Source organism: Scyliorhinus torazame, unplaced genomic scaffold (genome assembly GCF_047496885.1).
Source record: "Scyliorhinus torazame isolate Kashiwa2021f unplaced genomic scaffold, sScyTor2.1 scaffold_51, whole genome shotgun sequence".
NCBI lineage: Eukaryota > Metazoa > Chordata > Chondrichthyes > Carcharhiniformes > Scyliorhinidae > Scyliorhinus > Scyliorhinus torazame.
The window spans coordinates 184,542-198,200 of NW_027307778.1; the positions used below are offsets into that span (position 1 = coordinate 184,542).

Consider the following 13,659-nt stretch of genomic DNA (forward strand, 5'->3'; position numbering starts at 1 on the left):
GCTGACTAAGGATATTGATGATTAAATAGAAATAATAAAGCCAGAATAATAATAGCAATAGAAATCAGGAAGAGTATCTCAAGCGCAGGAGAGAGGCTAAGGCTGGAATAAGGAAGGCTAAGAGAAAGCAAGCTGTGCGAAAACAAATAGCAAAATGTTCTTCAAGCATATTAATGGTAAAAGATTAGGGAAGGACAGAGTGGGGTCCATAAGGGACAAGCAGGGTAAACCGCTCAATGAAGCGGAGGGTATGGCAGTGGTACTAAATGAGCACTTTGCTCTATCTTTACCAAATTTGAAGATGGTGACAATGGCCCAGTTGAAAATGTGACTGTTGAACAGCTGAGCAGTAAAGTGATAGATAAAGAAGAGGTGTTAAAAAGGCTGGTAGCACTCCAGGTAGAAAAGTCGCCAGGCCCGGATGGGGTGCATCCTAGATTGCTAAGAGACGTAGGGGAGCATATTAAGAGAATGACATCCCCCTCAGTCAGAACAAAAAAGGTGATGAGTGTGAGAAGGGGCTCAATTCAGGACTGAGGGTTTTGTCCCTAAATGCAGTATACGGAACAAGGTAAATGAGCTTGTTGCGCACGTTGAAATTGGTTGCTACGATGTTGTGGGCATCACAGAGAAGTAGCTGCAAGGGGATCAGGGCTGAGATCTAAATATACAAGGATATGTGTCCTATCAAAAGGACAGGCAGATGGGCAAAGGGGGTGGGGTTGCATTGTTAGTAAGGAATGAAGTTAAATCGACAGCAATGGAGTGATATAGGATCAGAAGACATAGAATCTCTGTGGGTAAAGTTGAGGAATCGCAAAGGTAAAAAGACACTGATGGGAGTTATGTACAGGCCCCTAGCAGTAGTCATGATGTGGGGTGGCAAATAAACCAGGAGATAGAAAAGGCATGTAAAAAAGGCAATATTACAATAATCATGGGGGACTTCAATATGCAGGTGAACTGGGAAAATCAGGTTGATAGTGGATCCCAAGAAAAGGAATTTGAATATCCAAGAGATGGTTTTTGGAGCAGCTTGTGACAGAGCCTACTGGGAAACAGGCAATTCTGTAATTGGTGATGTGTATTGAGGCAGACTTGATTAGGGAATTTAAGGTGAAGGAACCCTTAGGGAGCAGTGACCACAATATGATAGAATTTACCCTGCAGTGTGAGAAGGAGAAGCTGGAACCAGATGTAATGATATTACAATTAAATAAGGGTAACTACAAAGACATGAGGGAGGAGCTGGCCAGAGTTGATTGGAAATAGAGGCTAGCAGGGAAAACAGTGGAACAGCAATGGCGGGGTTTTTTGGAGGTTATCCAGGATGCACAACAGAAATTCTTCTGAGGCTGTATAAGGCTCTGGTCAGACCCCATTTGGAGTATTGTGAGCAGTTTTGGGTCCCCTATCTAAGGAAGGATGTGCTGGCCTTGGAAAGGATCTAAAGGAGGTTCACAAGAATGATCCATGGAATGAAGAACTTGTCATATGAGGAACAGTTGAGGACTCTGGGACTGTACTCGTTGGAGTTTAGAAGGATGAGGGGCATCTTATTGAAACTTACAGGATAGTGCAAAGCTGGAGTGGACATGGACAGGATATTTCCACTTGTAGGACAAAATAGCACCAGAGGACACCATCTCAGACTAAACGGACGATCCTCAAAATAGAGATGAGGAGGAATTTCTTCAGCCATTCAGGTGGTGAATCTGTGGAACTCTTCACCGCAGAGGGCTGTGGAGACCAAATCATTGAGTGTCTTTAAGACAGAGATAGATCGGTTCTTGATTAATAAGAGGATCAGGGGTTATGAGGAGAAGGCAGGAGAATGTAATGGGGATGAGTAAAATATCAGCCATGATTGAATAGCGGAGCGGACTCGATGGGCCGAGTGGGTAATTCTGCTCCTATGTCTTATGGTCTTATACCGGAACTGTAAAAGGTTTTCAGCTTGACGGGTACCATGGCCAGCGCAGTCTTGAAGGGTCGAAGGGCCTGTTACTGTGCTGTATTTTTCTTTGCTTTTTGTTATTTTTATGTCAATAGATTGGAGAATTTGGGACTCTTTTCTTTGGAGAAAAGGAGGTTGAGAGGAGATTCGATTGAGGTGTTCAAAATCATGTGGAGTCTGGACAGACTAGACAGGGAGAAACTGTTTCACTGGTGGAAGAATCAGGAATTAGCGGGCCCAGATTTCAGGTAATTGGCAAAAGAAGCAATGGAGACATGAGAAAAGACCACTAGTGAGTGGTTAGGATTTGAAATGCAATGCATTTGGGGCAGCACGGTAGCCTTGTGGATAGCACAATTGCTTCACAGCTCCAGGGTCCCAGGTTCGATTCCGGCTTGGGTCACTGTCTGTGCGGAGTCTGCACGTCCTCCCCGTGTGTGCGTAGGTTTCCTCCGGGTGCTCCGGTTTCCTCCCACAGTCCAAAGATGTGCAGGTTAGGTGGATTGGCCATGATAAATTGCCCTTAGTGTCCAAAATTGCCCTTAGTGTTGGGTGGGGTTACTGGGTTATGGGGATAGGGTGGAGGTGTTGACTTTGGGTAGGGTGCTCTTTCCAAGAGCTGGTGCAGACTCGATGGGCCGAATGGCCTCCTTCTGCACTGTAAATTCTATGATAATCTATGATTGCCTGAAAGTGTGGAGGAGGCAGTTTCAATAGAGTAGTGTAGTGATCTTACATCTGTACATACATCTGCACATACACCAGGGCCTACAGGCAGATGTAACGGCCACAGCATTACTAGAGGGCAGCATCAGAGATGGGTATAAAGGGTCCAGCCCAAGGGAGGATCCGCGTCTTTCAGAAGCACAGGGCTAGTGAGCAGCAGCAGACAGAGACAGCTCAGCATAGGCAGTTTACCTTAGCTTCACTGGCCATACCTCTTGACTGTATTCTATCTCGTTAAGCTCTGGAAACAGAACAAACCCATTGAATAAAGTATTTGTGTTAACTGGAAGTCTACAATCTTTATTCAGACTTCGAGAATAACATATGATACCAGGTGTGATTTCAGAAAGCTAGCTAGACACCAGCAAGAGGGGAAAAACTTAAACTGGATATTCGATTGTGGAAGACTTCGCAGCAAATGGATCTTCGACGACTAACTGATTCGATGGAACTTGTTGGAACTCCATGGCAGCTGGAAACAACCGGTAATTTAAGTTATAACTGGAAAATGTTTGAACAGCTGTTCCAAATATTTATCACAGCTAATGATTTAAGCACTGCCTCTGACATGATGAAAAATAGCCCTACTACTCTCAACAGGAGGGTATGAAGCTGGAGAAAACTATAATTGCTTTAATTACTTAGAAGGTGAGGACAACACCAAAGTAGATGTTATACTCAAAAAATTTGCTGAACGCTGTAACAGTCAGTCCGGTGAGATGCTGGAAAGATTTAACTCTTGTCAGAGGGCCCATCTCTGATTTTATTACAAATCTCAAGTTAATACCACAAGGCTGTGATTATGCTCATTTCAGAGACACTGTGATAATGCATCAATTAATTTCTGGACTATCTGATAAAAATTTGAGGGAAGAACTTTCACAAAATAAGTATCTAACTCTAGAAATCGTGATACAAAAATGCCTTGCTTATGAACAAAAACAAAATCAGTACTTTGAGTCTCTACAAACACAGAATAATCATTTAGAAAACAAATCGGTAAAAATGGCGTGAACACTCACCACAAGGCGGAGGCAGGGTTGAATCGGAGTAAACGGAGGTTCTGAGCGGCAGCCATCTTGAGAAAGGAGCTGCACATGCTCAGTTACGAAAAGAGGGCACAGTACAGGAAACTCGGTGTGTGCATGGGCAATCGAGTCATACGCATGACGTCACGAGCATCATGATGTCAGAGGACCAGGACCATGCCCACTTAAAAGGGAAATGCACGAAAATGAACAAAAAGAAATTCAAAGTTGCAAAACCCAATTTTCTTGCCTCAAAAGACAGAACAATGCCCGAACTTACACCAGCAGTTGAAAATAACTTTCACAACGCCCTGGAACAAGCAGTTAGCACCACCCTAGAAGGTGATATGGTCCTTGTAGACTACGACTCAGATGAAGATTTCATCTTGGGAGATGACTACCCCAGTACCAAATCCGAACCACAACTAGAGGTGTTGTACCGTGAAGACCCGGCTTGGGTCACTGTCTGTGCGGAGTCTGCACTTCCTCCCCGTGTGTGCGTGGGTTTCCTCCGGGTGCTCCGGTTTCCTCCCACAGTCCAAAGATGTGCAGGTTAGGTGGATTGGCCATGCTAAATTGCCCTTAGTGTCCAAAATTGCCCTTAGTGTTGGGTGGGGTTACTGGGTTATGGGGATGGGGTGGAGATGTTGACCTTAGGTAAGGTGCTCTTTCCAAGAGCCGGTGCAGACTCGATGGGCCGAATGGCCTCCTTCTGCACTGTAAATTCTATGAAATTCTATGAAATCTATGAAGACCCCGACGATGAGTTCTTCAGAATGGGGAATCTGCAGCCCAGCAAATATGACATCCTGACTCATGAGTGCAGGATTTTGCTGCGGCCTGACGCCAAGAAACAGAGAGTGGTCCATGCACCACGAAGGGTCCCAGCCTCCACACAAGATGATTCCTTCATTGAACATGAAGAGAACGATCACAACTCCGAAACAAAAAGCGATGATTTGCCCAACAAACAATACACACCATACTGCTCAGACATACAAAGAACAAAGAACAAAGAAATGTACAGCACAGGAACAGGCCCTTCGGCCCTCCAAGCCCGTGCCGACCATGCTGCCCGACTAAACTACAATCTTCTACACTTCCTGGGTCCGTATCCCTCTATTCCCATCCTATTCATGTATTTGTCAAGATGCCCCTTAAATGTCACTATCGTCCTTGCTTCCACCACCTCCTCCGGTAGCGAGTTCCAGGCACCCACTACCCTCTGCGTAAAAAACTTGCCTCGTACATCTACTCTAAACCTTGCCACTCTTACCTTAAACCTATGCCCCCTAGTAATTGACCCCTCTGCCCCGGGGAAAAGCCTCGGACTATCCACTCTGTCTATGCCCCTCATAATTTTGTAGACCTCTATCAGGTCGCCCCTCAACCTCCTTCGTTCCAGTGAGAACAAACCGAGTTTATTCAACCGCTCCTCATAGCTAATGCCCTCCATACCAGGCAACATTCTGGTAAATCTCTTCTGCACCCTCTCTAAAGCCTCCACATCCTTCTGGTAGTGTGGCGACCAGAATTGAACACTGTACTCCAAGTGTGGCCTAACTAAGGTTCTATACAGCTGCAACATGACTTGCCAATTCTTATACTCAATGCCCCGGCAAATGAAGGCAAGCATGCCATATGCCTTCTTGACTACCTTCGCCACCTGTGTTGCCCCTTTCAGTGACCTGTGGACCTGTACTCCTAGATCTCTTTGACTTTCAATACTCTTGAGGGTTCTACCATTCACTGTATATTCCCTACCTGCATTAGACCTTCCAAAATGCATTACCTCACATTTGTCCGGATTAAACTCCATCTGCCATCTCTCCGCCCAAGTCTCCAAACAATCTAAATCCTGCTGTATCCTCTGACAGTCCTCATCGTTATCCGCAATTCCACCAACCTTTGTGTCGTCTGCAGACTTACTAATCAGACCAGTTACATTTTCCTCCAAATCATTTATATATACTACAAACAGCAAAGGTCCCAGCACTGATCCCTGTGGAACACCACTGGTCACAGCCCTCCAATTTGAAAAGCATCCTTCCATTGCTACTCTCTGCCTTCTATGACCTAGCCAGTTCTGTATCCACCTTGCCAGCTCACCCCTGATCCCGTGTGACTTCACCTTTTGTACTAGTCTACCATGAGCATCAGCAACACGGTTGAAAAGCTCAATACGACTCTTCTCCTGGTAGATGAATCCATAACCATGGTGCCATGGCAGATCGTCGGTACATTGGATGACAGCAATACCGAAGACGACCCACACAGAGAGCACGGAATGACTCCGTTGAGAGAACACAGATCGACTCTACAGCGAGAACACTGCGCGACTCCACAAAGAGAGCATGACAGACTCCACAGAGAGAGCGATGACAGACTCCACAGACAGCTCGGTGACAGACTCAAAAATGGAAGCAAGCAAATACTCCATAGCGAAAGCCATGTATGTACAAGACCATGAAGATCTATCAAGCTTATTTGAGCCACCAGACACTGAATGTCTACCCACTGTATGTGAGACAAGTGACGAAGAAATCACAATTCCCATACAGGATGTGCAGGATCACAGCGAGACTGACATATCTCAGCTCGTCTGCACAGAAGCACTCAATAATCAGAGGACGGCCACCCATGAGTCCAGAGAGACCACATCAATTGAAATCTTGAAGATTTTGACTCCAGAAAAGGAGCACTACAACAAAATGAAATTGTGAAGATTTTGACTCCAGAAAAGGAGCACAAAGAGATCACAGATGATTCAAATGAACCTGAAATGACTCCAAAAGAGGAGCACCAAGAACTCAATGATAATTCAAGTGAACCTGAAATGACTCCAAAAGAGGAGCACCTAGAAATCAATGATGATTCAAGTGAACCAGAAATGACTCGAGAAGAGGAGTACCAAGTAAGCAAAGAAGAGGAATCGAATCCACCACAAATGACTGATGTCACCAACATCAATGCAACATCAGATCATTCTCACAATTCTCAAGAAGAAACGCTCAATGTAGCAGATACCACAAAGACCACTGCCAACAATAACTGTGACAATGATTCAAATCATCCACATGGCACACTCATTGAGCGCAACAAGAACAACATAAACCACAAGAAACACAGCAGAAACAAGAACAGCAACAGCAGCAACAAAAACAACATTCAGTGCAACAAGAATGACAAAAGCAACAAGAAGCATCCCAGAAACAACAAGCACGACAAGAAAAAGAATAAGAATAAAATCAAAAACAACGAAAACAGAATCAACAAGCGCGACAAAAAGAACAACAAGAACGACAAAAACAAGAATGCCAACAAAAACAACCAAGACAGAACAACAACAATGAAACAACGACCTGTGCAACATGGTACAACGCAACACGTGAAGGACAATGCCACAGCACACTGCGAAACAATGACAAGACTACAAACATGCCATGGCATGATAAAGAATCTCACAAATTCACATCTGCTCCAGAACAAACAAGCAAAACAGCTTTCATGAATGATGACATACAGAACCAATACCACAAACACAGGAAAAAGTTGAGGTCAGACAATGGTGCGACACAGATTTAAAGTTAACCATGAGACACCAATAAAATAAGGCAGACAGGAAAATCTGGGTATTGCTAAATCATGCTAAACAGACCTGATCTTGAGCTGTAATCCAGAGAGGAAGTATACCATTATCCCACCATTTTGACTTGCTTAAAGTGATTTTGTGTGGTAGTTTAAGTAGGGTTGTAGTGTTGAAATACATATTGTGGACCACTCCGTGATCCTGAATCCATCGTCCTATGAAAAAGGAAGAATGTAGCTTGAAACTGCTGAGCCAAGAATAACAAACACCAACATGATACAAGTTTAATCAGCTAAATACCTTATAGTGGATCGTTAACCACTCAAAAACCATATTTGCAAACTGAGTAGCCCATGTCATGTTTAAATTTGTAGATTTTATCCTTTGCTTCTCGATGTCCTATATATTAAAGAAATGTGTTCAGAGAGCGCAGGTCGGATGGGAAGCAGAGTGAGAGACCAACAGGCAGAAGATGTTCAGGGAATCAGAGGACGTCAATCACTATGTTCTCCGCATTTCACTGAAGCCAGGAAAGAATGCACAGAGCTTAGAGTCTCACAGCAGAGAAGCAAAGTAGAAAAAGAATTACAAGTAATGTTACTACTGGACAAGTCAGATTCCCAAAGTAAAACCTGGCTCGATTGATCCTAAGTCAGTGAACAGATTCACAGAGGTCTGCTGAGGAACCTTTAACGCAAAGAATATGACATATCTTAAACTAGAAAAATAAACAACATTATACCAGACAAAACATTTGGAAAAATTTCAATACAAAGACAAGAAAATGTTGCAAATATTCACTATTCTTTCACCCCAGCTATATTTTTACAGACACATATTACTTCGGAAAGATACAATTTATCATATTTAGGTTAGCACTGCTGCCTCACAGTGCAGGGAATCGAGTACAATTCTGACCTGTCTGTGTGGAGTTTGTGCACTCAGAGAATTGTAGAATCCCTCCAGTGCAGAAATTGAAATGAAAATGAAATGAAAGGAGGCCATTTGGCCCATCAAGTCTGCACCGACCATCTGTAGGAGCACCCCACCTTGGCCTATTCGCTCGCCCTATCCCCATAATGCCACCTAATCTTTTGGACACTAAGGGCAATTTAGCATGGCCAATCCACCTAACCTGCACATCATTGTATTCGGAGCACCCGAGGAAACCCATGCAGACACGGGGAGAAAGCGGTTAGCACATTCTCCCCATGTCTGCGTGGGTTTCCTCCGGGTGTTCCTGTTTCTTCCCACAGTCCAAAGATGTGCAGGTTAGGTGGGTTATGGGGTAGGGAGGGCGAATGGGCCTAGGTATAGTTCACTTTTGGCGGGTCGGTGCAGATTCGATTGGCCGAATGGACTCTTACACTTTAGGGATTCTATCTTATCTAATATTTAGGGAAGGTATGTCGTACTTGTGAACCAACTGGCAAACTGTAGTCAGACACAACACAGTCCAAAGTAAATGACAGATTTGTAGAATTCCATGACAGCAAAACTGGCGGCACACCTGGACTGATTCAGTGACTGTTAAGGGGCTAGCACCGGGGCCACATGGAACACAACCGATTCCAATAAGAACTAGTGCCGAATTAGTAGGTTTTGCTGACAAGCTGCAGCCGCATATGCACATTACAATCCCCACACACACTCATCCCTGCCAGTAAGAAAGCACATAACCTGCTGATGGGTCAGCTGGGGCCAGAGGGCACCTAGGGGAGTGCTCTCGGGGGACATCCATAGGTGTGTGGCCCTATGTTCATAGTGGGCAGTCAGCGACATGCGCAGCATATCGCTGCAGTGGTGTTCCATGCCCATCCACTCTGACCCCACAGTCCACCTCCTGACCACCCCCGCTATTCCCCCTCAGCCCTAGAAGAAGCCCACTCCCGGCCTGCGGCACAATTGTCAGCAGACAAAGGCAATGTTGGACACTTTCTGTACCCCCTGTCTCTCCCTCATCAGCCACCATGCCTATTTCATGAGTTTTAAAAGCACAAGCGAACCGCACTGTCAGGATGTCGGTCCATCGGGGGCAGAGAATCGCGGAGGACACAGAGAATACCAGATCAGACTCACGAATGATATGCAAACAGTGCTTACTGTACGTGCATTCCAGAATGCACTGGCGCCGCTGTCGAGGCGGCGGAGAATTGCATTTTGGTGTCAAATCGGCACCCGTCGCAATTTTGGTGCCCAATCGCGTTTACCGATTTTGCCGTCGGCCAATGGAAATCCCACCGACAATGTTTTGGCCTCAACTCTTCCTGTAGTAATGAGTTCCCCAAGCCGACCGCAATCTGGGTGGAGACGTTCTCCTCATCTCAATCCTAAATGGCCTATCCTCAGACTGTGACTCCTGGTTCTAGACACCCCACCATCGGGAACATCTATGAGATCCCCTCTCATTCATCTGAACTCTAGCGATTCAAACTCTCCTCATATGTCAGTCCTGCCAACCTAGGAATCAATCTGGTAAACCTTTTCTGCACTCCCTCTAGAGCAAGATAAGGAGACCAAAACTGCACACAATATCCCAGGTGTGGCCTCACCAAGGCCCTGTATAATTGCAGCAAGACATCCCTACTGCTGTACTCAAATTCTCTGTAATCAAGGCCAGCATACCATTTGCCTTCTTTACCGCCTGCTGTACCTGTATACTTACCTGCAGCGACTGGTGTATGAGGACACCCAGGTCTCATTTCATATTCCCCCCTCCTAATTTATGGCCATTCAGATAATAGTCTGCCTTCTCGTTTTTGCTAATGGCATATGCATTAACATTATATTATACACTACAATATGAATTTAGTTTCTGAATACAAAGGGTTAACAAAAGACCAACTTGAGTTTGATGACCAGTTAGTCTACAGTAACTAACCAAAATTTTCAAATTTACATTTGATTCGTTCAAATTGAAAAGGACGTATGCAGAAAAATACAGCTATTGCAACTTTTATTGCAAATTAAACCTTACTACAGGCATGTTCACTTGATACTTTTGAAGTATTTTCAAATTTTAGTTCCTTTCAGCAGGTCAAGTCTGAGTGAGATACTAAATAATTAAAGGCGAAGGTGGAGAATGAAATGAAAGTCTCCATAGTCCCCAGGCTGCTTTCCCCTTTGAGAGAGAGTTGACTGATGGTGATTTAACCTGAGGATTGTCACAATATGTGAATATTGAAAAGAACATAAATGGTTAATGTAATAGAGCATAGAATATAGAATAGTCCAGCACAGTACAGACCCTTCCGCCCACGATGTTGTGCCAACCATTCATCCTCATCTAAGATCAATCTAACCTACACCCCTTCAATTTACTGCTGTACATGTGCCTGTCCAAGAGTCGCTTAAATGTCCTTAATGAGTGTGACTCCACTACCTCCACTGGCAGTGCATTCCACGCACCCACCACTCTCTGTGTAAAGAACCAACCTCTAACATCTTCCCTTTGCCTTCCTCCAATCATCTTAAAATTATGTCCCCTCATGACAGCCATTTCCGCCCTGGGGAAAAGTCTCAGGATATCCACTCTATCACCTTGTACACCTCTATCAAGTCACCTCTCTTCCTTCTTCGCTCCAGTGAGAAAAGCCCGAGCTGCCTCAATCTTTCTTCATAAGGCATGCCCTCCAGTCGAGGTAGCATCCTGGTAAATCGCCTCTGCACCCTCTCCAAAGCACCCACATCCTTCCTACAATGAGGTGACCAGAACTGGACACAATATTCCAAGTGTGGTCTAACCAGGGTTTTATAAAGCTGCAGCAAAACCTCGCTACTTTCCCCTGATTCTAGACTACTTGGTTATTCTTCTGCTTGTTCGTTGGCCACAAATAGGTCCCGGAAAAGTTCGGTGAATGGCTCCCACGTTCTGTGGAAGCCGTCCTCCGACTCTCGAATCGCGAATTTGATTTTCCCCATTTGGAGAGATTCTGTGAGGTCGGACAGCCAGTCTGCAGCTTTGGTTGGTGCTGCTGACCGCCAGCCGAACAGGAGTCTATAGCGGGCTATCAGGGAGGCAAAGGCAAGGGCATCCGCCCTCCTCCCCTGGAATGGATCTGGCTGGTCTGATACCCTGAAGACTGCCATTTTCGGGCATGGCTCCACCCTCAACTCCACCACTTTGGACATTGCCTCAAAGAAAGCTGTCCAGTACTGCACAGGTCTGGGGCAGGACCAGAACATGTGGGCATGGTTGGCTGAGCCTCCTTGGCACCGCTCACATCTGTCCTCCACCTCCAGGAGGAACCTATTCATTCGAGTTCTTGTTAAGTGGGCTCTATGTACCACTTTTAGTTGCATCAGGCTGAGCCTTGCTCATGTAGAGGTTGACCCTTTGCAGTGCTTCGCTCTAGAGTCCCCACCCTATTTCAATCCCCAGGTCTTCCTCCCATTTCTTCCTTGTTGCGTCCAGTACGGTGTCGGCCCTTTCTACCAGTCATTCATACATGTCGCTACAGTATCCTTTCTCTAGGCTGTTTGCGTCCAGTAACTCTTCCAGTAATGTCTGTTGTGGCAGTTGTGGGTATGTTCTTGTCTTCTTTCGTAGGAAATTTTTGAGTTGCTCGTTCCCCCTGGCTAGCTGGAATTTCTCTATCAGTTCGTCCAGTGTTGCGATCCAGCCATCCGTGTATAGGTCCCTGACTGTCAGTGCCCCCCCGTCCTGTCCCCACTTTTTAAAGGTGGTGGCAGCCAGTGCTGGTGTGAACCTATGGTTGTTGCAGATGGGCACTTTGTCTGACATTTTGGTCAGGCCAAATTGCTGCCATAGTTAGTTCCAGGACTGGAGGGTGGCTATCACCACTGGGCTGCTGGAGTGTTTTTTGGGTTGGGATGGGAGTGCCACCGTGGCGAGGGCCCGGAGGGAGGTCCCCTTGCAGGAGGTCTCCTCCACACGCACCCACTCGGTTTCTGGCTCCTTGATCCATACCCTTATTCGCTCGGCTGCAGTGGTAGAATTGTATGTTTGGGAGGACTAGCCCCCTGGATTTTGTTTTTTGTAGGACCTTCTTTCCCCCCCCACCCCCCCCCCCCCCCACCCCCATAAGAACGCGATGATTAGTTTGTCTAGTACTTTGTAAAAGGCCTTGGGGATGTAGATCGGGATAGATTTAAGTAGGCAGAGATCGTCTGGACTCTGGAAGAGTGGGAGTGTGTTCCATCTTTGCAGGTCCTTTTTGACTTCCCCTGTGTGGTAGTATGTATTAGGGGTCATGTGGGACTGGAAGCCCTAATGTCATTGGCTGACAGATCCCGGGTCCTGATTGGCCGTTGACCTCTAGCTCCGCCCTGAAGGCGGAGTATAAGAAGCCGGAGTCCTCCCCCGCAGGCCAGTCTACTACCGAGCTGTGGGGGAACAGACACGCTTAATAAAGCCTCATCGACTTCACTCTATTCGTCTCTCGGAGTCTTTGTGCGCTACAATTTATTAAGCGTGCCTAAAAAGGACTATGGAGCTCAGGATCATCCCAGAATGCCTGAGGATCAGCCCCCACGCAGTGAACGTGGCAGCAGCCTTCAAGCACTGGCAGACTTGTTTCGAGGCCTACCTCAGAACGGCCACCGGCCGGGTCACAGACGACCAGAAACTACAGGTCCTGCACTCGAGGTTAAGCATGGAGATTTTCTCCCTCATCGAAGACGCGGAGGATTTTCCAGACGGCGTTCGCAGCACTGAAAAGTCTCTATGTCCGCCCAGTTAACCAAATCTACGCTCGCTACCAGCTCGCGACGAGACGGCAAAGTCCCGGAGAATCGATTGACGAATTCTATGCCGCGCTGCTGATTTTGGGACGAGCCTGCAGCTGCCCGTCGGTGAACGCAAACGAACAAACGGACATGTTAATGCGCGATGCTTTTGTGGCAGGTATGCACTCCTCCCAAATTCGCCAAAGGCGTCTAGAAAAAGAGTCGCTAGGACTCTCAGAGGCACGGGTCCTAGCAGCCTCCCTGGACGTGGCTGCACGAAACGCCCGCGCCTACGGCCCCGACCGCGCGGCAGCCCATTGGGATCCGTACGCACCCGTCGCGACAAACCCCCTCCCCCCCCCCCGGACACCCCACAGGCTTGTGCGGTCCAAACGCCGAGTCGCACCGGGGGAGCCCGCTGCGATTTCTGCGGCCAGGCGAAACACCCCCGGCAGCGCTGCCCGGCCTGCGCAGCGACCTGTAAGAGCTGTGGGAAAAAGGGCCATTTCGCGGTTGTGTGCCGGTCCCGGGAGGTCGCCGCTGTCCCGGCAGAACAGAGAGCCCTGCACGCCGTTTATGCTCCCCAACCCCCCCAGCGCACCATGTACGACCCGCAGGCGCAGCCACTCTGGGTCCCGGCCACCGCTGTCCAGGCAGAACAGGGAGCTCTG

The 13,659-nt window shown here is 46.9% G+C and overlaps 1 protein-coding gene across 1 annotated transcript in view; it reads right to left on the minus strand.

Annotated features, from left to right (window-relative positions):
- Positions 1-13,659, minus strand: part of LOC140405554 (ectonucleotide pyrophosphatase/phosphodiesterase family member 7-like) — a 132,749-nt gene that overhangs the window by 83,784 nt on the left and 35,306 nt on the right. The window contains exon 2 of the mRNA XM_072494116.1: positions 7,370-7,515. Coding sequence (XP_072350217.1) covers positions 7,370-7,515 — 146 coding nt within the window. The remainder of the gene's footprint in view (positions 1-7,369; positions 7,516-13,659) is intronic.